At 47.9% G+C, this 27,916-nt stretch overlaps 1 protein-coding gene across 1 annotated transcript in view; it reads right to left on the reverse strand.

Annotated features, from left to right (window-relative positions):
- fam117bb (family with sequence similarity 117 member Bb) overlaps positions 1-27,916 on the reverse strand; it is an 83,673-nt gene that overhangs the window by 7,306 nt on the left and 48,451 nt on the right. The window contains exons 3-4 of the mRNA XM_042306904.1: positions 12,914-13,006; positions 9,345-9,452 (exon numbers count right to left, since the gene is read on the reverse strand). Of these exons, the coding sequence (XP_042162838.1) occupies positions 9,345-9,452; positions 12,914-13,006 (201 nt within the window). The remainder of the gene's footprint in view (positions 1-9,344; positions 9,453-12,913; positions 13,007-27,916) is intronic.

Raw genomic sequence — 27,916 nt, forward strand, 5'->3', positions numbered from 1 at the left:
AGCCAACGAGAGCATAGAGGTTGCAGTGGTGGGTAGTATATGGTGTATATGTATATGGTTTTACGAGGGTATGTTTGGCAGCATGAGTGAAGGATGCTTTGTTGCAAAATAGGAAGCCGATTTAATTTTGGATTGGAGATGCTTAACGTGAGTCTGGAAGGAGAGTTTACAGTCTAACCAGACACCTAGGTATTTGTAGTTGCCCACGTATTCTAAGTCAGAACCGTCCAGGGTAGTCATGCTGGACAGGCGGGCAGGTGCAGGCAGCGATCGAATTGAAGAACATGCATTTAGTTTTACTTGCATTTAAGAGCAGTTGGAGGCCACGGAAGGAGTGTTGTATGGCGTTGAAGCTCTTCTGGAACTCGTCTCCTACCAATCTCTCTCTATCTGTCCGATTTGGTCATGCCGTACATACCTACACGTACGCAATGGTCACAAGACGCAGGACCCTCCTTACTGTCCCTAGAATTTCTAAGCAAACAGCTGGAGGCAGGGCTTTCTCCTATAGAGCTCCATTTTTATGGAATGGTCTGCCTACCCATGTGAGAGCCGCAGACTCGGTCTCGACCTTCAAGTCTTTATTGTAGTCTGGCCCAGGGGTGTGAAGGTGAACGGAAAGGCACTGGAGCAACGAACCGCCCTTGCTGTCTCTGCCTGGCCAGTTCCCCTCTCTCCACTGGGTTTCTCTGCCTCTAACCCTATTACAGGGGTCACTGGCTTACTGGTGCTCTTCCATGCCGTTCCATGCCGTCCCAAGGAGGGGTGCAGTGGTTTAAGTCACTGACGTGGTCTTCCTGTCCGGGTTGGCGCTCCCCCCCGGCTTCATGCCGTGGGGGAGATCTTCGTGGGCTATACTTGGCCTTGTCTCAGGGTAGAAAGTTGGTGGTTTGAAGATATGTCTCTAGTGGTGTGGGGGCTATGCTTTGGCAAAGTGGGTGGGGTTATATCCTGCTGCCTGGTTGGCCCTGTCCTGGTGTATCGTCGGATTAGGCCACAGTGGCTCCCGACCCCTCCTGTCTCAGCCTCCAGTATTTATGCTGCAATAGTTTGTGTCGGGGGCTAGGGTCAGTCTGTTATATCTGGAGCATTTCTCCTGTCTTATCCGGTGTCCTGTGTGAATTTAAGTATGCTCTCTCTAATTCTCTCTCTTTCTCTCTTCTCTCAGAGGACCTGAGCTCTAGGACCAGGACTGATAACTTATTGCTGTCCCCAGTCCACCAGGTCGTGCTGCTGCTCCATTTTCAACTGTTCTGCTTTGCAGCTATGGAACCCTGACCTGTTCACCGGACGTGCTACCTGTCCCCGTACCTGCTGTTTTTGACTCTCTCTCTACCGCACTTGCTGTCTCTAACACTGAATGATCGGCTATGAAAAGCCAACTGACATTTACTCTTGAGGTGCTGACCTGTTGCACCCTCGACAACCACTGTGATTATTATTATCTGACCCTGCTGGTCATCTATGAACATTTGAACATCTTGGCCATGTTCTGTTATAATCTCCACCTGGCACAGCCAGAAGAGGACTGGCCCACCCCTCAGAGCCTGGTTCCTCTCTAGGCTTCCTCAGAGGTTCTTGCCTTTCTAGGGAGTTTTTCCTAACCACTGTGCTTCTACACCTGCATTTCTTGCTGTTTGGGGTTTTAGGCTGGGTTTCTGTACAGCATTTTGTGACATCGGCTTAAGTAAAAAGGGCTAATTTCTCTACCATAAGCCGCCTCCAATGTCGTTTTATAGAATTTGGCAGTACAGCCAACCAGCCTCACAACCGCAGACCGTATGTATGGCGTTGTGTGGGCGAGTGGCTTGCTGATGTCAATGTTGTGAACAGAGGGCCCCATGGTGGTGGTAGGGTTATGGTATAGGCAGGCATAAGCTACGGACAATGAACACAATTGTATTTTATCGATGGCAATTTGAATGCAAAGAGATACCGTGACGAGGTCCTGAGGCCCATTGTTGTGCCATTCATCCACCTCCATCACCTCATATTTCAGCATGATAATGCACAGCCCCAATTCCTGGAAGCTGAAAATGTCCCAGATATTCCATTGCCTGCATACTCACCAGACATGTCAGCCATTGAGCATGTTTGGTATGCTCTGGGGTGGATGTGTACGGCAGCGTGTTCCAGTTCCCGCCAATATCCAGCAACTTCACACAGCCATTGAAGAGGAGTGGGACAACATTCCACAGGCCACAATTAACCGCCTGATCAACTCTATGTGAAGGAGATGTCTCGCGCTGCATGAGGCAAATAAATGGTGGTCACACCAGATACTGACTGGTTTTCTGATCCACACCCCTACCTTTTTTAAAAGGTATCTGTGACCAACAGATGCATATATGTATGCCCAGTCATGTGAAATCCACAGATTAGGGCCTAATTAATTAATTTAAATTGACTGATTTCCTCATATGAACTGTAATTCAGAGAAATCTTTGAAATTGATGAATGTTGCGTTTCTATTTTTGCTAATCGTTGCCAAAGGTGCTTCAACAAAGTACTGAGGAAAGGGTCTGAATACTTAGATAAATGTGATATTTTCTGTTTTTTATTTTTAATACATTTGCAAAAATGTTGCTTCGTCATTACGGGGTATTGTGTGTAGATTGTTGAGGGGAGAAAAAAAATGATTGAATCAATTTTAGAATAAGGCTGTAAGGTAACAAAATGTGGAAAAAGTCAAGGGGTCTGAATACTTTCAGAATGCCCTGATTAGAGAATAGGGTGCTCTTTTAAACCATCTGGACACAGTTAAATGATTAATTGTTGTTCAACTGACTATTAAGGAGAACAACAATCTGCTCTAGATAATACAGGCTACAATACTAACTGGTGCTATCTGCTCTAGATAATACAGGCTACAATACTAACTGGTGCTATCTGCTCTAGATAATACAGGCTACAATACTAACTGGTGCTATCTGCTCTAGATAATACAGGCTACAATACTAACTGGTGCTATCTGCTCTAGATAATACAGGCTACAATACTAACTGGTGCTATCTGCTCTAGATAATACAGGCTACAATACTAACTGGTGCTTTCATGAAATTCTAACCTTTCCAAGAATGTCAGTTTCTTGGAATTTATTTTCTGACCTCAGAGGTGAACTTAAGTACACATTTGGAAGAACTAGTACTGTTATAGTTATTATCTGTGGGCTGTACTGTCTGGAGGGACTAGTACTGTCTGGAGGAACTAGTACTGTCTGGAGGAACTAGTACTGTCTGGAGGAACTAGTCCTGTCTGGAGGGACTAGTCCTGTCTGGAGGGACTAGTACTGCCTGGAGGAACTATTACTGTCTGGAGGAACTTGTACTGTCTGGTGGAACTAGTACTGTCTGGAGGAACTAGTCCTGTCTGGAAGGACTAGTATCTGGAGGAACTACTGCAGTCTGGAGGAACCAGTACTGGTATAGTTACTATCTGTGGGCTGTACTGTCTGGAGGAACTAGTACTGTCTGGAGGAACAAGTACTGGTATAGTTACTGTCTGGAGGAACTAGTACTGTCTGGAGGAACTAGTACTGTCTGGAGGAACTAGTACTGTCTGGAGGAACTAGTACTGTCTGGAGGAACTAGTACTGTCTAGAGGAACTGTACTGTTGTAGTTATTGTCTGGAGGAACTAGTACTGTCTAGAGGAACTAGTACTGTCTGGAGGAACTAGTACTGTCTAGAGGAACTAGTACTGTTGTAGTTATTGTCTGTAGGAACTAGTCCTGTCTAGAGTAACTAGAACCATCTGGAGGAGCTAGAACCGTCTGGAAGAGCTACTACCGTCTGGAGGAACTAGTTCTGTTTGAGTAACCAGTACTGGTATAGTTACTATCTGTGGGCTGTACTGTCTGGAGCAACTAGTGGAGCAAATGGAATGGCAACAAACACCTGGAAACCATGGAAACCATGTGTTGGATGTATTTGATACCATTCCAACTATTCTGTTCCACAAGCCTGTCCTCCCCAATTAAGGTGCCACCAAAGAACTACTCGCTGACACGATTCACAACACGGGGGACCACACTGGTCTGGAGAGGCTGTTTGTTAATGCAATATTGGCAACAAAATTGTGCAACTGGGTTTGACTGGTTCTCTCAAATGTTATTTTCTCGTTGGCTGGCCCTCGCTTCATACTTGTCGCCAAACCCACTGGCTCCAGGTCATCTACAAGTCTTTGCTAAGTAAAGCCCCGCCTTATCTGGTCACCATAGCAGGACCCACCCGTAGCACGCGCTCCAGCAGGTATATCTCACTGGTCATCTCCAAAGCCACATCCTCCTTTGGTCGTCTTTCCTTCCAGTTCTCTGCTACCAATGACTGGAACGAACTTCAAAAATCACTGAAGCTGGATAGTCATATCACCCTCACTAGCTTTAAGCATCAGCTGACAGAGCAGCTCACAGATCACTGCACCTGTACATTGCTCATCTATAAATAGCCCATCCAACTACCTCATCCCCATACTGTTATTTATTTATCTTGCTCTTTTGCACCCCAGTATCTCTACTTGCAGATTCATCTTCTGCACATCTACCATTCCAGTGTTTAATTGGTATATTGTAATTACTTCACCACTATTGGCCTATTTTATTATCTTACCTCCCTTATCTTACTTCATTTGCACACACTGTATATAGATTTTTTTTCTACTGTGTTATTGACTGTACGTTTGTTTATTCCATGTGTAACTCTGTGTTGTCTGTTCACACTGCTATGCTTTATCTTGGCCAGGTCGCAGTTGCAAATGAGAAGTTGTCCTCAACTAGCTTACCTGGTTAAATAAAGGTGAAATAAATATAATAATAATTTTAAAAAAGACCAGAAGGTCCTTCACTGACTTTCAGCCTGTAAGTTTAAATTCCATACAATTTGCAACAGACTTTCATGCAATATTCTAAAATCTACATAAAACAATATGTACATATCCCCCACCGGAGAGGTTTCCACCAAACATACTTTTTTTGCGGATAAAAGCCGTGATGACGTAGTGCACATAAAAATAACTTTTACTGTTAAATTCCCATGTAACTAATCAAATTTAAAAAAAATACAAAATCGTATTTTCAACTCTACTGATGGTTTTGTCACAAACTGTTGAGTTATATAGCAAATGGGCCCACTCTGGTCTTGGCACAAGCGCTCTAGCCAACAGCTCACAGATACAACGGGTGGGGGAGGGGGGCTAGGCTATCTACAAAAATGAGATTATTATGAGTAACAGCGATATTATTTTGTATTTGTCAAACTGCAGCCAAGCATCGATCGTCATGTCACCAGAATAAGACCCTTGATATTGATTAGAAAGGACTGGATCATTAAGCTCATCGCCGTGCTCTTTCACCACCCTGTGAAGTTCATCAGAAGTTTCACTTCCTAGGGCTTCCACTAGATGTCAACCGTCTTTAGAAACTTGAATGAGGCTTCTACTGTGTTGTGGGACTGAATAAGAGCTGAATGAGTCAGGTTACTGGCAGAGAGCCATTTCCTGGTCACGCTCATTCCACATGATATCGACCTGCGTTCCGTTGCTCCTCTAGACACAAAGGAATTCTCCGGTTGGAACTTTATTGAAGATTTATGATAAAAACATCCTAATGATTCATTCTATACTTAGTTTGAAATGTTTCTTAATATAAAAAATTTAAAAATTATTCAATTTAAAGTTTTATTAAGTTTTCTTGTTTTTCAATCAACCAACAAAACACATTCCACATTCACAGATGTGACAGGCTTAATATAACTTTTTAAAGTTTTGTCCAAAGTAATGCACAAGCGTTTAGATATGTGTACCTAACGCTAACAAAAGTAGCTACTTGGACATATATAATGGACATTATCGAACAAATCAAGCATTTATTGTGGAACTGCGATTCCTGGGAGTGCTTTCTGATGAAGATCATCAAAGCTAAGGGATTTGATTATTTTTCTGAGCGCTGTCTCAGATTATTGCATGGTTTGCTTTTTCCGTAAAGTGTTTTTGAAATCTGACACAGCGGTTGCATTAAGGAGAGGTATATCTATAATTCCATGTGTATAACTTGTATTATCATCTACATTTATGATGAGTATTTCTGTTGAATCGATGTGGCTATGCAAAATCACTGGATGTTTTTGGAACTAGTGAATGTAATGCGCCAATGTAAAATCAGATTTTTTTTATATAAATATGAACTTTATCAAACAAAACATACATGTATTGTGTAACATGAAGTCCTATGAGTGTCATCTGATGAAGATCATCAAAGGTTAGTGATTCATTTTATCTCTATTTGCGCTTTTTGTGACTCCTCTCTTTGGCTGGAAAAATGGCTGTGTTTTTCTGTGACTTGGCTGTAAAGCCTATTTGAAAATCGGACGCTGTGGTGGGATTAACAACACGATTACCTTTAAAACAGTATAAGATACATGTTTGTCTGAGGAATTTTAATGATGAGATTTCTGTTGTTTTGAATTTGGCGCCCTGCACTTTCACTGGCTGTTGTCATATCATCCCGTTAACGGGATTGCAGCCCTAAGAAGTTTTACGAGGGCTACTTTTATTTTTACTTGAGTAAATTACAATCTAAGTAACGGTAGTTTTACTTAAGTAACGGGACAGATCTTTAGTACATCTCTGCCTCTATACTACAAAAACACTTGTTGGGTGTGTGGGAACAATACATTTGTTTTCCCATAATCCTATACAGAAATGTTTCAACCCCAAAGTAAACTGCAGAGTTCAGACAAATAATGAAAAGCTTAAAAACCTGTCTTAAACAAGTACTGTATATCATAGAGCTATACCTAGGGCCACGCCACTGGACTGGATCTGGTAGGGGTCTATAGAGAAGTGTGTTTTTGAAGTCCTCACAAGAATAGTAAATCAAACGTGTGTGTAAATAAGATTCAGTAGAGGAGGACTGAGCCCAGCACAGCGACAGATGGTGCTCGAGTCTGGGACATGCACACACACACACTGACGCATGCACACACACACACACACACACGCACACACACACACACACACTAGGGGACAGCTGAACAGAGTGTGGCTGTTAATTGTCTCCCTGGCAAAGTTGAGGAGAGACAGAGGGATACATTCACCACATGCTGCACTAATTCATGGACAAACACAAAACAGGAGAGAGAGGAGAAGGGAAAGAAAGAGAAGAGGAAAGAGAGGAAAGAGAGGAGAGAGAGAGAGGAGAGAGAAAGGGGAGAGAGGAGAGAGAAAGGGGAGAGAGAGAGGAGAGAGAGAGAGGAGAGAGAAAGGGGAGAGAGAGAGAGAGAGAGAGAGGAGAGAAAAAGGGGAGAGAGAGGAGAGAGAAAGGGGAGAGAGAGGAGAGAGAGAGAGGAGAGAGAAAGAGAGAGAAAGAGAGGAAAGAGAGAGGAAAGAGAGAGAGGAAAGAGAGGAAAGAGAGAGGAGAGAGAAAGGGGAGAGAGAGGAGAGAGAGAGGAGAGAGAAAGAGAGAGAGGAAAGAGAGTTGAGAGAGTAAAGAGAGAGGAAAGAGAGGGAGAGAGAAAGGGGAGAGAGAGGAGAGAGAGAGGAGAGAGAAAGAGAGAGAGGAAAGAGAGTTGAGAGAGTAAAGAGAGAGGAAAGAGAGGGGAGAGAGAAAGGGGAGAGAAAGGGGAGAGAGAGGAGAGAGAGGGAGAGAGAAAGGGAGAGAGAGGAGAGAGAGAGGAGAGAGAGAGAGAGAGAGAGAGAGAGAGAGAGGAAAGAGAGGGAGAGAAAAGGGAGAGAGAGGAGAGAGAGAGGAGAGAGAAAGGGGAGAGAGAGGAGAGAGAGAGGAGAGAGAAAGGGGAGAGAGAGGAAAGAAATAGGGAGGGAGGGAGGGAGAAAGGAAAGAGAGGAGAGTCTGTCAGACTCCACTGCTCCACCTGGCTAGTTCACCCCTCATGAAGAGAGATCTGTCCACCTGGCTAGTTCACCCCTCATGAAGAGAGATCTGTCCACCTGGCTAGTTCACCCCTCATGAAGAGAGATCTGGCTAGTTCACCCCTCATGAAGAGAGATCTGGCTAGTTCACCCCTCATGAAGAGAGATCTGGCTAGTTCACCCCTCATGAAGAGAGATCTGGCTAGTTCACCCCTCATGAAGACAAAATGTTATTGTCACATGCTTGGTAAACAACAGGTTTAGCAGTGAAATGCTTACTAGCAGTGAAATGCTTACGGGCCCAACAACGCAGAGAGAAATAACAGAGAAATAATAGAAATATAATAACACATAATAAAAAATTGATACCTTGGCTATATACACAGGGTAACAGGCTATATACACGGGGTACCAGGCTATATACACGGGGTACAAGGCTATATACACGGGGTACCAGGCTATATACACAAGGTACAAGGCTATATACACGGGGTACCAGGCTATATACACGGGGTACAAGGCTATATACACGGGGTACCAGGCTATATACACAAGGTACAAGGCTATATACACGGGGTACCAGACTATATACACGGGGTACCAGTACAGAGTGGATGTGCAGGGGTACGAGGATATTGAGGTAGATATGTACATATAACTAGGAATAAAGTGACTAGTCAACAGGATAGCTAATAGACAGTAACAGTATACTGTAGGTAGGGGTAAAGGATAGATAATAGACAGTAACAGCAGGTAGTAGGGGGTAAAGGCTCCATCCATCTTCCCATCAATTTTAACCATCTTCCCTGTCCCTGCTGAAGAAAAGCAGGCCCAAACCATGATGCTGCCACCACCATGTTTGACAGTGGGGATGGTGTGTTCAGGGTGATGAGCTGTGTTGCTTTTACGCCAAACATAATGTTTTGCATTGTTGCAGTAAATGAACAGCATTTACTCCCCCACTGACTATAAGCCTCTTAGCAGGTGGCATCTGGGACTCCTCAGCTCCACAAGTGAAAACTTAACAACCAGTAATAGAGTTTACTGAAAGAGGAAGGCTTGACCTTTAAACAAGCATGTTCAAGGTCATCTGCAACTAATATGCCAATAGTCTAAATCTAAATCTAAATCTGAATCTAAATCTAAACCTGAATGTAAATCTAAATCTGAATCTAAATCTGAATCTGAATCTAAACCTAAATCTAAAGCTGAATCTGAATCTAAACCTAAACCTAAATCTGAATCTAAACCTGAATGTAAATCTGAATTTAAATTTTTTTTAAAATTTGAATCTAAATCTGAATCTAAATCTGAATCTGAATTTAAATCTGAATCTAAATCTGAATCAATCTGCTTTGGGTCCTTTTGTAACAGTGGAGATCTAGATTTAATGTAAATAATCCCAATTACAGCAGTTTAATCAGGCCTAGACCATTTCTATCTATTCTCTTTGGCTTTGTGGGTCCCTCGCCCTGCTCACACCTGGTAGAGAGCAGCATGGTTCCCATTGAATGGTGATTTGCGTTCCTTGTCTCTATGGTGACGGCTGCTGTGCTTACTGCGCTGGAGCTGCTGCCTCAGCTTGGCAATCTGGAGAGAGAGAGAGACAACAGAGAGATGAGACGGGTCAGAGGGAGGAGAGGGAAGAACTGGTCCAAAATAATTTTCCAATGACCACACCTGAACCGAGAACAGCGATAAAGCCTGAACCATTTCATTACATGTATAATGCTATGTGTTCCTCTTAAACAACTTCTGGCCAGTGGATGAACGTAATATCGTTCACCTAGACAGTGACAGCGAGTGACAAGCCACATTGATACAATAGACAATCCCCTACATAGACAAGTGCAGTAAAACTGGGAAATAAGGCCCAACAAGATATAACAGTTTCTGTTCCTGTGTATTTAGACTAGATGAACTCCCTGACCCCACGCTCCCTGACCCCACGCTCCCAGACCCCGCACAGACCCGTATCTAATTAGACTAGATGAACTCCCTGACCCCACGCAGACCCGTCTCTAATTAGACTAGATGAGCTCCCTGACCCCACGCAGACCCGTCTCTAATTAGACTAGATGAGCTCCCTGACCCCACGCAGACCCGTCTCTAATTAGACTAGATGAGCTCCCAGACCCCACGCAGACCCGTCTCTAATTAGACTAGATGAACTCCCTGACCCCACGCAGACCCGTCTCTAATTAGACTAGATGAGCTCCCTGACCCCACGCAGACCCGTCTCTAATTAGACTAGATGAGCTCCCAGACCCCACGCAGACCCGTCTCTAATTAGACTAGATGAGCTCCCAGACCCAGCCACACACACCACTACTCTGACCCAGCCACACACCTCTACCCTGACCCACCCACACACCTCTACCCTGACCCAGCCACACACCACTACCCTGACCCAGCCACACCTCTACCCTGACCTAGCCACACCTCTACCCTGACCTAGCCACACCTCTACCCTGACCCAGCCACACCTCTACCCTGACCCAGCCACACACCTCTACACTGACCTAGCCAAACCTCAACCCTGACCCAGCCACACCTCTACCCTGACCCAGCCACACACCACTACCCTGACCCAGCCACACCACTACCCTGACCCAGCCACTCACCTCTACCCTGACCCAGCCACACACCACTACCCTGACCCAGCCACACACCTCTACCCTGACCCAGCCACACCTCTACCCTGACCCAGCCACACCTCTACCCTGACCCAGCCACACACCTCTACCCTGACCCAGCCACACACCTCTACCCTGACCCAGCCACACCACTACCCTGACCCAGCCACACCTCTACCCTGACCCAGCCACACCTCTACCCTGACCCAGCCACACCTCTACCCTGACCCAGCCACACCACTACCCTGACCCAGCCACACACCTCTACCCTGACCCAGCCACACCTCTACCCTGACCCAGCCACACCTCTACCCTGGCCCTGACCCAGCCACACACCACTACCCTGACCCAGCCACACACCTCTACCCTGACCCAGCCACACCTCTACCCTGACCCAGCCACACCTCTACCCTGACCCAGCCACACACCACTACCCTGACCCAGCCACACCTCTACCCTGACCCAGCCACACCTCTACCCTGACCCAGCCACACCTCTACCCTGACCCAGCCACACCACTACCCTGACCCAGCCACACACCTCTACCCTGACCCAGCCACACCTCTACCCTGACCCAGCCACACCTCTACCCTGGCCCTGACCCAGCCACACACCACTACCCTGACCCAGCCACACACCTCTACCCTGACCCAGCCACACCTCTACCCTGACCCAGCCACACCTCTACCCTGGCCCTGACCCAGCCACACCTCTACCCTGACCCAGCCACACACCTCTACCCTGACCCAGCCACACACCACTACCCTGACCCAGCCACACACCACTACCCTGACCCAGCCACACACCACTACCCTGACCCAGCCACACCTCTACCCTGACCCAGCCACACCTCTACCCTGACCCAGCCACACACCTCTACCCTGACCCAGCCATACACCTCTACCCTGACCCAGCCAAACCTCAACCCTGACCCAGCCACACCTCTACCCTGACCCAGCCACACACCACTACCCTGACCCAGCCACACCACTACCCTGACCCAGCCACTCACCTCTACCCTGACCCAGCCACACCTCTACCCTGACCCAGCCACACCTCTAACCTGACCCAGCCACACACCTCTACCCTGACCCAGCCACACCTCTACCCTGACCCAGCCACACACCACCACCTTGACCCAGCCACACCTCTACCCTGACCCAGCCACTCACCTCTACCCTGACCTAGCCACACCTCTACCCTGACCCAGCCACTCACCTCTAACCTGACCCAGCCACACCTCTACCCTGACCCAGGCACACCTCTATCCTGACCCAGCCACACATCACTAACCTGACCCAGCCACACCTCTATCCTGACCCAGCCACACATCACTACCCTGACCCAGCCACACATCACTACCCTGACCCAGCCACACCTCTACCCTGACCCAGCCACACATCACTACCCTGACCCAGCCACACCTCTACCCTGACCCAGCCACACCTCTACCCTGACCCAGCCACACATCACTACCCTGACCCAGCCACACCTCTACCCTGACCCAGCCACACACCACTACCCTGACCCAGCCACACCTCTATCCTGACCCAGCCACACATCACTACCCTGACCCAGCCACACATCACTACCCTGACCCAGCCACACACCTCTACCCTGACCCAGCCACACCTCTACCCTGACCCAGCCACACATCACTACCCTGACCCAGCCACACCTCTACCCTGACCCAGCCACACATCACTACCCTGACCCAGCCACACCTCTACCCTGACCCAGCCACACACCACTACCCTTACCCAGCCACACCTCTACCCTGACCCAGCCACACCTCTACCCTGACCCAGCCACACACCACTACCCTTACCCAGCCACACCTCTACCCTGACCCAGCCACACACCACTACCCTGACCCAGCCACACACATTTATGCTGCAGTAGTTTATGTGTCGGGGGGCTAGGGTCAGTTTGTTATATCTGGAGTACTTCTCCTGTCCTATCCTGTGTGAATTTTAAATGTGCTCTCTCTAATTTTCTCTTTCTTTCTCTCTCTCTCTCGGAGGACCTGAGCCGTCGGACCATGCCTCAGGACTACCATGACTCCTTGCTGTCCCCAGTCCACCTGGCCGTGCTGCTGCTCCAGTTTCAACTGTTCTGCCTGTGATTATTATTATTTGACCATGCTGGTCATTTATGAACATTTAAACATCTTGGCCATGTTCTGTTATAATCTCCACCCGGCACAGCCAGAAGAGGACTGGCCACCCCACATAGCCTGGTTCCTCTCTAGGTTTCTTCCTAGGTTTTGGCCTTTCTAGGGAGTTTTTCCAGCTGGGCGAGGGTGTAGCTGGGCAAGGGGGCAGCCCTGTGAGGGGGCAGCTGGGTGAGGAGGGGAGGAGGTGGGGAGGAGGAAGAGGGGAGGAGGAGAGGGAGGGGGTTGGGAGGAGTGCATACCTCTTTAAGTTGGTCAGTGCTTCCCCAGGAGGCTGAACGTTGGTGAGAAGCCCTCCTCTTCTCCACAAACTCCTCTGCCCAGGCACTGGGGGTCTGGGGAAAGAGAGAGACACACACAGATACATAAACACAACAAATCAACCATTTTAACCAATGTTGAGCATAAAAAGGCTTAAGTCTTATGTATGTGAACAGTTCATGTACTGTACACACAGTGATAACTCCCAGAGGAATCACGCACAACAAGTTTGTTTCTATTTGTTTAAATGTTTCAACAGTTGCAGGACATTTTGTTGATGAGGACTTCCACATAAAGGAAAACCAACAGCTCTCAGATCCAGCCAGAGAGGGAGTGACCCTCGCCCTCTAATCTCCAACAGCTCTCAGATCCAGCCAGAGAGGGAGTGACCCTCGCCCTCTAATCTCCAACAGCTCTCAGATCCAGCCAGAGAGGGAGTGACCCTCGCCCTCTAATCTCCAACAGCTCTCAGATCCAGCCAGAGAGGGAGTGACCCTCGCCCTCTAATCTCCAACAGCTCTCAGATCCAGCCAGAGAGGGAGTGACCCTCGCCCTCTAATCTCCAACAGCTCTCAGATCCAGCCAGAGAGGGAGTGACCCTCGCCCTCTAATCTCCAAAAGCTCTCAGATCCAGCCAGAGAGGGAGTGACCCTCGCCCTCTAATCTCCAAAAGCTCTCAGATCCAGCCAGAGAGGGAGTGACCCTCGCCCTCTAATCTCCAAAAGCTCTCAGATCCAGCCAGAGAGGGAGTGACCCTCGCCCTCTAATCTCCAAAAGCTCTCAGATCCAGCCAGAGAGGGAGTGACCCTCGCCCTCTAATCTCCAAAAGCTCTCAGATCCAGCCAGAGAGGGAGTGACCCTCGCCCTCTAATCTCCAAAAGCTCTCAGATCCAGCCAGAGAGGGAGTGACCCTCGCCCTCTAATCTCCAAAAGCTCTCAGATCCAGCCAGAGAGGGAGTGACCTCGCCCTCTAATCTCCAACAGCTCTCAGATCCAGCCAGAGAGGGAGTGACCCTCGCCCTCTAATCTCCAACAGCTCTCAGATCCAGCCAGAGAGGGAGTGACCCTCGCCCTCTAATCTCCAACAGCTCTCAGATCCAGCCAGAGAGGGAGTGACCCTCGCCCTCTAATCTCCAACAGCTCTCAGATCCAGCCAGAGAGGGAGTGACCCTCGCCCTCTAATCTCCAAAAGCTCTCAGATCCAGCCAGAGAGAGGAGTGACCCTCGCCCTCTAATCTCCAAAAGCTCTCAGATCCAGCCAGAGAGGGAGTGACCCTCGCCCTCTAATCTCCAAAAGCTCTCAGATCCAGCCAGAGAGGGAGTGACCCTCGCCCTCTAATCTCCAAAAGCTCTCAGATCCAGCCAGAGAGGGAGTGACCCTCGCCCTCTAATCTCCAAAAGCTCTCAGATCCAGCCAGAGAGGGAGTGACCCTCGCCCTCTAATCTCCAAAAGCTCTCAGATCCAGCCAGAGAGGGAGTGACCCTCGCCCTCTAATCTCCAAAAGCTCTCAGATCCAGCCAGAGAGGGAGTGACCCTCGCCCTCTAATCTCCAAAAGCTCTGTAACGACCCACACCATAACCCAGCCTGCTGCTGTAACGACCCACACCATAACCCAGCCTACTGCTCTAACAACCCACACCATAACCCAGCCTACTGCTCTAACGACCCACACCATAACCCAGCCTGGTGCTGTAACGACCCACACCATAACCCAGCCTGGTGCTGTAACGACCCACACCATAACCCAGCCTGCTGCTGTAACGACCCACACCATAACCCAGCCTACTGCTCTAACAACCCACACCATAACCCAGCCTGCTGCTGTAACGACCCACACAATAACCCAGCCTGGTGCTCTAACGACCCACACCATAACCCAGCCTGCTGCTGTAACGACCCACACCATAACCCAGCCTGCTGCTGTAACGACCCACACCATAACCCAGCCTGCTGCTGTAACGACCCACACCATAACCCAGCCTGCTGCTGTAACAACCCACACCATAACCCAGCCTGCTGCTGTAACGACCCACACCATAACCCAGCCTGCTGCTGTAACGACCCACACCATAACCCAGCCTGCTGCTGTAACGACCCACACCATAACCCAGCCTGCTGCTGTAACGATCCACACCATAACCCACCTACTGCTGTAACGACCCACACCATAACCCAGCCTGCTGCTGTAACGACCCACACCATAACCCAGCCTGCTGCTGTAACGACCCACACCATAACCCAGCCTGTTGCTGTAACGACCCACACCATAACCCAGCCTGCTGCTCTAATGACCCACACCATAACCCAGCCTGCTGCTGTAACGACCCACACCATAACCCAGCCTACTGCTCTAACAAACCACACCATAACCCAGCCTGCTGCTGTAACGACCCACACCATAACCCAGCCTGCTGCTGTGCTGTAACGACCCACACCATTACCCAGCCTGCTGCTGTAACGACCCACACCATAACCCAGCCTGCTGCTGTAACGACCCACACCATAACCCAGCCTGCTGCTGTAACGACCCACACCATAACCCAGCCTGCTGCTGTAACGACCCACACCATAACCCAGCCTACTGCTCTAACAACCCACACCATAACCCAGCCTACTGCTCTAACGACCCACACCATAACCCAGCCTGGTGCTGTAACGACCCACACCATAACCCAGCCTGCTGCTGTAATGACCCACACCATAACCCAGCCTGCTGCTGTAACGACACTGCTGTAACGACCCACACAATAACCCAGCCTGGTGCTCTAACGACCCACACCATAACCCAGCCTGCTGCTGTAACGACCCACACCATAACCCAGCCTGCTACTGTAACTGACCCACACCATAACCCAGCCTGCTGCTGTAACGACCCACACCATAACCCAGCCTGCTGCTGTAACGACCCACACCATAACCCAGCCTGCTGCTGTAACGACCCACACCATAACCCAGCCTGCTGCTGTAACGACCCACACCATAACCCAGCCTGCTGCTGTAACGACCCACACCATAACCCAGCCTACTGCTCTAACAACCCACACCATAACCCAGCCTGCTGCTGTAGCGACCCACACCATAACCCAGCCTACTGCTGTAACGACCCACACCATAACCCAGCCTGCTGCTGTAACGACCCACACCATAACCCAGCCTGCTGCTGTAACGACCCACACCATAACCCACCTACTGCTGTAACAATCCACAACTGATCATCAGCCTGTATCTAACGACCCACACCATAACCCAGCCTACCCAACACCCATAACCCAGCCTGAAATACCACACCCTGATCATCAGCCTGTATCTAGTGAAATACCACACCCTGCTGACCATCAGCCCTGACCATCAGCCTGTATCTAGTGAAATACCACACCCTGATCATCAGCCTGTATCTAGTGAAATACCACACCCTGACCATCAGCCCTGACCATCAGCCTGTATCTAGTGAAATACCACACCCTGACCATCAGCCCTGACCATCAGCCTGTATCTAGTGAAATACCACACCCTGACCATCAGCCTGTATCTAGTGAAATACCACACCCTGACCATCAGCCCTGACCATCAGCCTGTATCTAGTGAAATACCACACCCTGACCATCAGCCTGTATCTAGTGAAATACCACACCCTGACCATCAGCCCTGATCATCAGCCTGTATCTAGTGAAATACCACACCCTGACCATCAGCCCTGATCATCAGCCTGTATCTAGTGAAATACCACACCCTGATCATCAGCCTGTATCTAGTGAAATACCACACCCTGACCATCAGCCTGTATCTAGTGAAATACCACACCCTGATCATCAGAGACCAGAGCGGAGTATAGTAGAGACCAGAGCAGAGTATAGTAGAGACCAGAGCAGAGTAACATCCAGATCAGAGTATAGTAGAGCCCAGAGCAGAGTAACGTCCAGATCAGAGTATAGTAGAGACCAGAGCGGAGTATAGTAGAGACCAGAGCAGAGTATAGTAGAGCCCAGAGCAGAGTAACGTCCAGATCAGAGTATAGTAGAGCACCATGACTGGGACTGTTGTATACGGGAAGAGACGGCTGGAGGCTGGAGAGGTCTGGTGGCAGATCTGGGTTCAAATACAATTGAAAATAATTTTAAAGTACTTTTGCCTGTGTTTGTTTGAGTGCTTGACTGGTTTAGTAGGACCAATAGAATAGTCCCAAAACTGCCAACCCCACTCATCTGACACCCCAGACAGGCCAGAGAAAACATCCCAGACAGGCCAGAGAAAACACCCCAGACAGGCCAGAGAAAACATCCCAGACAGGCCAGAGGAAACACCCCAGACAGGCCAGAGAAAACATCCCAGACAGGCCAGAGAAAACACCCCAGACAGGCCAGAGAAAACACTGAAGGTAAAATGTTGAGTAGTATTTGAACCCAGGGGGGTCTGGTCCTGCCTGGGTCTTTGCCAAGGATCACTTCCTCCTTCTCAGGAGTTTAAGATTACCAGCTGAGCCAGAGACCAGGACAGACACAGCTCTGTTCTACAGCTGTGGGGACTGGCTGGAGGGGGAGAGGTGGGCAGGCACAGGGAAAGAAGAGGAGTAGGGGGGACAGGAGAGGTGGGCAGGTAGCGACAGCTGTAAAGGACACGCCACACAGTGCCAACTCACTCACACACAACACGCTGTGTCATCTGTGCCGAAAGGTCTGGAGAGGAAGAGGCCATGTTGCTGGAGCCCAATGAGTCTTTCATTACGTTAGTCAGTATTCAATGTGATCATTATCCCTGACACACTGAGTAACAATGTGATCATTATCACTGAGCAACTCATCAGTCTGATTATATAGTACACACCAACAGAACAGTCTGATTATATAGTACACACCAACAGAACAGTCTGATTATATAGTACACACCAACAGAACAGTCTGATTATATAGAACACACCAACAGTCTGATTATATAGTACACACCAACAGAACAGTCTGATTATATAGAACACACCAGTCTGATTATATAGTACACATCAACAGAACAGTTTGTTTATATAGTACACACCAACAGAACAGTCTGATTATATAGTACACACCAACAGAACAGTCTGATTATATAGTACACACCAACAGTCTGATTATATAGTACACACCAACAGAACAGTCTGATTATATAGTACACACCAACAGTCTGATTATATAGTACACACCAACAGAACAGTCTGATTATATAGTACACACCAACAGTCTGATTATATAGTACACACCAACAGTCTGATTATATAGTACACACCAACAGTCTGATTATATAGTACACACCAACAGTCTGATTATATAGAACACACCAACAGTCTGATTATATTGTACACACCAACAGTCTGATTATATAGTACACACCAACAGAACAGTCTGATTATATAGTACACACCAACAGTCTGATTATATAGAACACACCAACAGTCTGATTATATAGTACACACCAACAGAACAGTCTGATTATATAGTACACACCAACAGTCTGATTATATAGTACACACCAACAGAACAGTCTGATTATATAGTACACACCAACAGTCTGATTATATAGTACACACCAACAGAACAGTCTGATTATATAGTACACACCAACAGTCTGATTATATAGTACACACCAACAGAACAGTCTGATTATATAGTACACACCAACAGTCTGATTATATAGTACACACCAACAGAACAGTCTGATTATATAGTACACACCAACAGTCTGATTATATAGTACACACCAACAGAACAGTCTGATTATATAGTACACACCAACAGTCTGATTATATAGTACACACCAACAGAACAGTCTGATTATATAGTACACACCAACAGTCTGATTATATAGAACACACCAACAGAACAGTCTGATTATATAGTACACACCAACAGAACCGTCTGATTATATAGTACACACCAACAGAACAGTCTGATTATATAGTACACACCAACAGAACAGTCTGATTATATAGTACACACCAACAGTCTGATTATATAGTACACACCAACAGTCTGATTATATAGTACACACCAACAGTCTGATTATATAGTACACACCAACAGTCTGATTATATAGTACACATCAACAGAACAGTGTGATTATATAGTACACACCAACAGTCTGTTTATATAGTACACATCAACAGTCTGATTATATAATACACATCAACAGAACAGTCTGATTATATAGTACACACCAACAGTCTGATTATATAGTACACACCAACAGAACAGTCTGATTATATAGTACACACCAACAGAACAGTCTGATTATATAGAACACACCAACAGTCTGATTATATAGTACACACCAACAGTCTGATTATATAGTACACACCAACAGTCTGATTATATAGAACACACCAACAGAACAGTCTGATTATATAGTACACACCAACAGAACAGTCTGATTATATAGTACACACCAACAGTCTGATTATATAGTACACATCAACAAACAGTCTGATTATATAGAACACACCAACAGTCTGATTATATAGTACACACCAAGTCTGATTATATAGTACACACCAACAGAACAGTCTGATTATATAGTACACACCAACAGTCTGATTATATAGAACACACCAACAGTCTGATTATATAGTACACACCAACAGAACAGTCTGATTATATAGTACACATCAACAGAACAGTCTGATTATATAGTACACACCAACAGTCTGATTATATAGTACACACCAACAGTCTGATTATATAGAACACACCAACAGTCTGATTATATAGAACACACCAACAGTCTGATTATATAGAACACACCAACAGTCTGATTATATAGTACACACCAACAGTCTGATTATATAGTACACACCAACAGTCTGATTATATAGAACACACCAACAGAACAGTCTGATTATATAGTACACATCAACAGAACAGTCTGATTATATAGTACACACCAACAGAACAGTCTGATTATATAGTACACACCAACAGTCTGATTATATAGTACACACCAACAGTCTGATTATATAGAACACACCAACAGAACAGTCTGATTATATAGTACACACCAACAGTCTGATTGTATAGAACACACCAACAGTCTGATTATATAGTACACACCAACAGAACAGTCTGATTATATAGTACACATCAACAGAACAGTCTGATTATATAGAACACACAACAGTCTGATTATATAGTACACACCAACAGAACAGTCTGATTATATAGTACACATCAACAGTCTGATTATATAGTACACACCAACAGTCTGATTATATAGATACACTACTGACCCAGAGTCAGATCCCTGATTAGATATAGACCCAGAGTCAGATGAGGCCCCTTACTACCAAGAGTCAATCAGACCCAGAGTCAGATGAGGTCCTTTATGACCCAGAGTCAGATGAGGCTTTTTATCCACTGACCCAGAGTCAGATGAGGCCCTTTGACCCAGAGTCAGATGAGGCCCTTTATCCACTGACCCAGAGTCAGATGAGGCCCCTTATCTACCGACCCAGAGTCAGATGAGGCCCTTTATCTACTGACCCAGAGTCAGATGAGGCCCTTTATCCACTGACCCAGAGTCAGATGAGGCCCCTTATCTACCGACCCAGAGTCAGATGAGGCCCCTTATCTACCGACCCAGAGTCAGATGAGGCCCTTTATCTACTGACCCAGAGTCAGATGAGGCCCTTTATCTACTGACCCAGAGTCAGATGAGGCCCCTTTCTATCAGATGAGGCTGACCCAGAGTCAGATGAGGTCCTTTATCTACTGACCCAGAGTCAGATGAGGCCCTTTATCTACTGACCCAGAGTCATATGAGGTCCTTTATCTACTGACCCAGAGTCAGATGGTCTCCTTTATCTACTGACCCAGAGTCAGATGGTCTCCTTTATCTACTGACCCAGAGTCAGATGAGGCCCTTTATCCACTGACCCAGAGTCAGATGAGGCCCCTTATCTACCGACCCAGAGTCAGATGAACTTATGGATACCCTTTTTGTCTCTGCGTCCAGTGTGACGTAACATGGCGTAGCAGTGCAGACCTGTTTTGTCGTCCTCTCGTGTACTTTTTGTATTTTTAGTGTTTTTTTGTATATATTTCAATATATTTTCAATCTTTTTTCAATTTTTTCATTAAATATACCTTCCGGTAACCCGCCTCACCCAATGTGATATGGATCCGCTATTTTTTAGACCTTATAGCTAGAACCTCCATCAGAAGCTAGCCTTCAGAGGCTAACCAGCTAACTAGCTACTAGCTATTTAGTCATTGTCAGCCACTGCTAGCGGCCTTTACCTTCTGCACAGACACCAGACGTTTTTTTTTTTGCCTGGATAACACTTGCCAGCCTGCCAGTATCGGACTGTTTTTCTCCACTACAACGCCGGATTCCTGCCGTAAACCCTGGACCATTACTCCTGATCATCACAGCTAGCTAGCTGCCACCGCGTGACCCAGCCACAAAGCTATCCCTGAGCCAGGCCCACCTCCCGGCCTACTCAGTGATCACCTCCCGGACTCTACCGCAACACGGCTAAAATCCACTACTCCACCTGATCCCTGCCGTAAGCTCTGGTCCTTTGCATCGGATCATCGCTGCTAGCTAGCTGCTATCGAGTGGCTATAGTGGCTAAAACCCCTGCCCCGAAGCTAGCACCAGTTAGCCGCGAGCCAGGCGCATCTCCCGGCTAGCAAACAAAATTACTACAACTACAATACCTCTTTCGTCATCTGTAACTCCATCCGCTGTGCCCTCAACCGGACTTTGCCAGATGTCGGAGCAGAAGCTTCTAATAACCCCGGCCTGCTAACTTTAAACGCTGTGTCTCCCGCGTGCTAGCGTAGTAACGACTACCCCGCGACTTCCCTGCTCCATCTATTGCTGTTTACCGGATCCTATGATCACTTGGCTACATAGCTGATGCCTGCTGGACTGTTCATTAATCACGGTACTCCATTTTGTTTATTTATTTTGTTTATCTGATGTTCCCAGCCCCAAACTCAGGCCCTGTGTGTAGTTAACCGACCCTCTCTGCCCATTCATCGCCATTTTACCTGTTGTTGTTGTCTTAGCTGATTAGCTGTTGTTGTCTTAGCTAGCTATCCCAATCAACACCTGTGATTGCTTTATGCCTCGCTTTATGTCTCTCTCAAATGTCAATATGTCTTGTACACTGTTGTTTAAGATAGATATCATTGTTTTAATTTACTGCGGAGCCCCTAGTCCCACTCAACATGCCTCAGATACCTCCTTTGTCCCACCTCCCACACATGCGGTGACCTCACCCAGCATAACTAGCATGTCCAGAGATGCAACATCTCTTATCATCACTCAGTGCCTGGGCTTACCTCCGCTGTACCCGCACCCCACCATACCCCTGTCTGCACATTATGCCCTGAATCTATTCTACCACGGCCAGAAATCTGCTCCTTTTATTCTCTGTCTGTTACGGTTTTCTAGGTGTGAAGGAGAGTCGGACCAAACTGCAGCGTGTAGATTGCGATCCATATTTAATAACGAAAGTAAAACACGAATGAAATAACAAACACTACAAAAACAATAAACGTAACGAAAACCGAACCAGCCTATACTTGTGTGACCTAACACATAGACAGGACCAAGGACACTAAGGACAATCACCCACGACAAACTCAAAGAGCCTAAATATGCCTAAATATGGTTCCCAATCAGAGACAACGATAAACACCTGCCTCTGATTGAGAACCACTCCAGACAGCCATAGACCTTGCTAGATAACCCCACTAGCTACAATCCCAATACATACACACCAAAACCCCAAGACAAAAAACACCACAATACAAAAACCCCATGCCACACCCTGGCCTGACCCAATACATGAAGAAAAACACAAAATACTTAGACCAGGGCGTGACAGAACCCCCTAAGGTGCGGACTCCCGAATGCACCTCAAAACAATAGGGAGGGTCCGGGTGGGCGTCTGTCCATGGTGGCGGCTCTGGCGCGGGACGTGGAACCCACTCAGTCAATGTCTTAGTCCCCTCTCCTCGCGTCCCTGGATAGTCCACCCTCGCCGCCCCACTGGACTGAGGAGCAGATCGGGACTGAAGGACAGCTCGGGACTGAGGCAGCTCGGGACTGAGGGGAAGCTCGGGAGTGAGGGGAAAGCTCGGGAGTGAGAGAAAGCTCGGGAGTGAGAGAAAGCTCAGGAAAGCTCGGGAGTGAGAGAAAGCTCAGGAGTGAGAGGAAGCTCAGGAGTGAGAGGAAGCTCAGGAGTGAGAGGAAGCTCAGGCAGGAGGTATCTCTACCAGATCCTGGCTGGCTGGTGTTTTCAGCAGATCCTGGCTGACTGGCAGATCCTGGCTGGGGGGATCTGGTGTTCTGGCAGATCCCGGCTGACAGATCCTGGCTGACTGGCAGATCTGGAAGAGTCTGGCTGACTGGGATCTGGAAGAGTCTGGCTGACTGGCAGATCTGGAAGAGTCTGGCTGACTGGCAGATCTGGAAAAGTCTGGCTGACTGGCAGATCTGGAAGAGTCTGGCTGACTGGCAGATCTGGAAGAGTCTGGCTGACTGGCAGATCTGGAAAAGTCTGGCTGACTGGCAGATCTGGAAAAGTCTGGCTGACTGGCAGATCTGGAAGAGTCTGGCTGACTGGCAGATCTGGAAGAGTCTGGCTGACTGGCGGATCTGGAAGAGTCTGGCTGACTGGCGGATCTGGAAAAGTCTGGCTGACTGGCAGATCTGGAAGAGTCTGGCTGACTGGCATATCTGGAAGAGTCTGGCTGACTGGCAGATCTGGAAGAGTCTGGCTGACTGGCAGATCCTGGCAGACTGAAAGATCTGGCTGCTCCATGCTGACTGGTGGCTCTGGCTGCTCCATGCTGACTGGCGGCTCTGGCTGCTCCATGTAGGCTGACAGCTCTGGCGGCTTCTTACAGATTGGCAGCTCTGGCGACTCCGTGCAGACTGGCAGCTCCTTGCAGACTGGCAGCTCCTTACAGACTGGCAGCTCCTTGCAGACTGACAGCTCCTTGCAGACTGACAGCTCCGTGCAGACTGACAGCTCCGTGCAGACTGGCAGCTCCTTGAAGACTTGCAGCTCGGGCTGCTTCATGCAGACTGACAGCTCTGGCTGCTCCATGCAGACTGACTCTCTGGCTGCTCCATGCAGACTGACAGCTCTGGCTGCTCCATGCAGACTGACAGCTCAGGCTGCTCCATGCAGGCTGGCAGCTCTGGCTGCTCCATGCAGACTGACAGCTCCTTGCAGACTGACAGCTCTGGCTGCTCCATGCAGACTGACAGCTCTGGCTGCTCCATGCAGACTGACAGCTCTGGCTGCTCCATGCAGACTGACAGCTCTGGCTGCTCCATGCAGGCTGGCAGCTCTGGCTGCGCTGAACAGGCAGGAGACTCCGGCAGCGCAGGAGAGGAGAAAGGCTCCGACAGCGCTGGAGAGGCGGGAGACTCCGACAGCGCAGGAGAGGCGAGGCGCACTGTAGGCCTGATGCGTGGTGCTGGTACTGGTGGTACTGGACCGAGGACACACACAGGAAGCCTGGTGCGGGGAGCTGCTACCGGAGGGCTGGGGTGTGGAGGTGGTACTGGATAGACCGGACCGTGCAGGCGCACTGGAGCTCTTGATCACCGAGCCTGCCCAACCTTACCTGGCTCGATGCCGATACGAGGAGCTGGAATATACCGCACCGGGCTATGAACCCGCACTGGGGACACCGTGCGCACCACTGCATAACACGGTGCCTGCCCGGTCTCTCTAGCCCCCCGGTAAGCACAGGGAGTTTGCGCAGGTCTCCTACCTGGCGTAGCCATACTCCCTGTGAGCCCCGCCCCCAAGAAATCTTTGGGGCTGACTCCCGGGCTTCCTTGCCAACCGTGTTCCCTCGTATCGCCGGCTCCTCTCTCCGGCTGCCTCTGCTCTCCTAAGTGCCTCCACCTGTTCCCATGGAAGGCGATCCCTTCCCGCCAGGATCTCCTCCCATGTGTAGCAACCCTTGCCATCCAATATATCGTCCCATGTCCAATCCTCATTGCGCCGCTGTTGCTGCCTTTGTTGCTTCTCCTGCGGCTCCTGCCTGTTGACACGCTGCTTGGTCCGTTTGTGGTGGGTGATTCTGTTACGGTTTTCTAGGTGTGAAGGAGAGTCGGACCAAAATGCAGCGTGTAGATTGCGATCCATATTTAATAACGAACGTAAAACACGAATCAATAACAAACACTACAAAAACAATAAACGTAACAAAAACCGAAACAGCCTATACTTGTGTAACCTAACACATAGACAGGAACAAGGACACTAAGGACAATCACCCACGACAAACTCAAAGAATATGGCTGCCTAAATATGGTTCCCAATCAGAGACAACGATAAACACCTGCCTCTGATTGAGAACCACTCCAGACAGCCATAGACCTTGCTAGATAACCCCACTAGCTACAATCCCAATACATACACACCAAAACCCCAAGACAAAACACACCACAATACAAAAACCCCATGCCACACCCTGGCCTGACCCAATACATGAAGAAAAACACAAAATACTTAGACCAGGGCGTGACACTGTCCTTAATGCACTAGACGACCAGTTTTGCTAGCCTTTAGCATCCTATTCCTCCTCTGTTCCTCAGGTGATGTAGAGGTTAACCCAGTCCCTGCGTGCCCCGAGGCACTCTCATTTGTTGACTTCTGTAACCAAAAAAGCCTTGGTTTCATGCATGTTAACATCAGAAGCCTCCTCCCTAGTTTGTTTTACTCACTGCTTTAGCACACTCTGCCAACCCTGATGTCCTTGCCGTGTCTGAATCCTGGTTTAGGAAGGCCACCAAAGATTCTGAGATTTCCATACCCAACTACAACATTTTCTGTCAAGATAGAACTGCCAAAGGGGGAGGAGTTGCAATCTACTCCAGAGATAGCCTGCAATGTTCTGTCATAATTCCCAGGTCTTGTCACGACTTCCGCCGAAGTCGGTCCCTCTCCTTGTTGGGCAGTTGACGTCACCGACCTTCTATCCATCACTGATCCATTTTTTCATTTTCCATTGGTTTTGTCTTGTCTTCCTTCACACACTTCACATCTCTTCCTTCCAATTCCATCCCTTCATGTTGTGTATTTAACCCTCTGTTTCCTCTCATATCCTTGTCAGAGATTGTATGTGATGTGCAAGTTATGTGTTGGTGTGTGACGGGTTTTGTACCCACTTTTGTTATTTTGTATATTTTGGTTTTTGGAGTTTTGTTAGCACTTATTAAACCGTTTATACCAAGTTCGTTCTCCTTCACTGCCACCAACACGCACCCTTTACAGGTCTATGCCCAAACAGTTCGAGCTTCTAATTTTAAAAATGAATCTCTCCAGAAATAAGTCTCTCACTGTTGTCGCCTATTATAGACCCCCCTCAGCTCCCAGCTGTGCCCTGGACACCATATGTGAATTGATTGCCCCCCATCTATCTTCAGAGTTCATTCTGTTAGGTGACCTAAACTGGGATATGCTTAAAACCCTGGCAGTCCTACAATCTAAGCTAGATGCTCTCAATCTCACACAAATTATCAAGGAGCCCACCAGGTACAACCCTAAATCCGTAAACATGGGCACCCTCACAGATATTATCCTGACCAACTTACCCTCCAAATACACCTCTGCTGTTTTCAATCAGGATCTCAGCGATCACTGCCTCATTGCCTGCATCCACTATGGGTCCACAGTCAAACAACCACCCCTCATCACTGTCAACGCTCCCTAAAACACTTCTGTGAGCAGCCCATTCTAATCGACCTGGTCCGGGTATCCTGGAAGGATATTGACCTCATCCCGTCAGTCGAGGATGCTTAGTCGTTCTTTAAAAGTAATTTCCTCACCATCTTAAATAAGCATGCCCCTTTCAAGAAATGTAGACCTAAGAACAGATATAGCCCTTGGTTCACTGCAGACCTGACTGCCCTCGACCAGCACAAAAACATCCTGTGGCGGACTGCAATAGCATCGAATACTCCCCGCGATATGCAACTTTTCAGGGAAGTCAGGAACCAATAGAACAATAGACGCAAGTCAGGAAAGCAAAGACTAGCTTTTCCAAGCAGAAATTTGCATCCATAGCTCTAACTCCAAAATGTTTTGGGACACAGTAAAGTCCATGGAGAATAAGAGCACCTCCTCCCAGCTGCCCACTGCACTGAGGCTAGGCGACACAGTCACCACTGATAAATCCACTATAATCGAGAATTTCAGCATTTCTCTACGGCTGGCCATGCTTTCCTCCTGGCTACCACAACCAACAGCTCCGCACCCCACGCAGCTACTTGCACAAGCCTCCCCACCCAAATCCAGATAGCAGATGTTCTGAAAGAGCTGCAAAACCTGACCCGTACAAATCAGCTGGGCTAGACAATCTGGACCCTCTCTTTCTAAAATGATCCGCCGCCATTGTTGCAGTCTGTTCCCTATTACCAGTCTGTTCAACCTCTCTTTCGTATCGTCCAAGATCCCTAAAGATTGGAAAGCTGCCGTGGTCATCCCCATCTTCAAAAGGGGTGACACTCTAGACCCAAACTGTTATAGACCTATATCCATCCCGCCCTGCCTCTCGAAAGTCTTCAAAAGAAAAGTTAACTTCTCTGTGATGTGTGGGACGGTAGGGTCCCCCCTCGCCAACAGCCAGTGAAATTGCAGGGCGCCAAATTCAAACAACAAAAATCTCATAATTAAAACTCCTTAAACATACAAGTATTTTACACCATTTTAAAGATAAACTTCTTGTTAATCCAGCCACAGTGTCCGATTTCAAAAGGCTTTACGGCAAAAGCACACCATGCGATTATGTTAGGTCAGCGCCTAGCCACAGTAACCCATAAAGCCATTTTCCAACCAAGGAGAGGTGTCACAAAAGTCAGAAATAGCGTTACAATTAATCACTTACCTTTGATGATCTTCATCTGCTGGCACTCCCAGGTCTCCATGGTAGACAATAAATGTTCATTTTTTGATAAAGTTCATCTTTATGTCTAAAAACCTCCTTT

This window comes from Oncorhynchus tshawytscha, linkage group LG26, assembly GCF_018296145.1.
Source record: "Oncorhynchus tshawytscha isolate Ot180627B linkage group LG26, Otsh_v2.0, whole genome shotgun sequence".
NCBI lineage: Eukaryota > Metazoa > Chordata > Actinopteri > Salmoniformes > Salmonidae > Oncorhynchus > Oncorhynchus tshawytscha.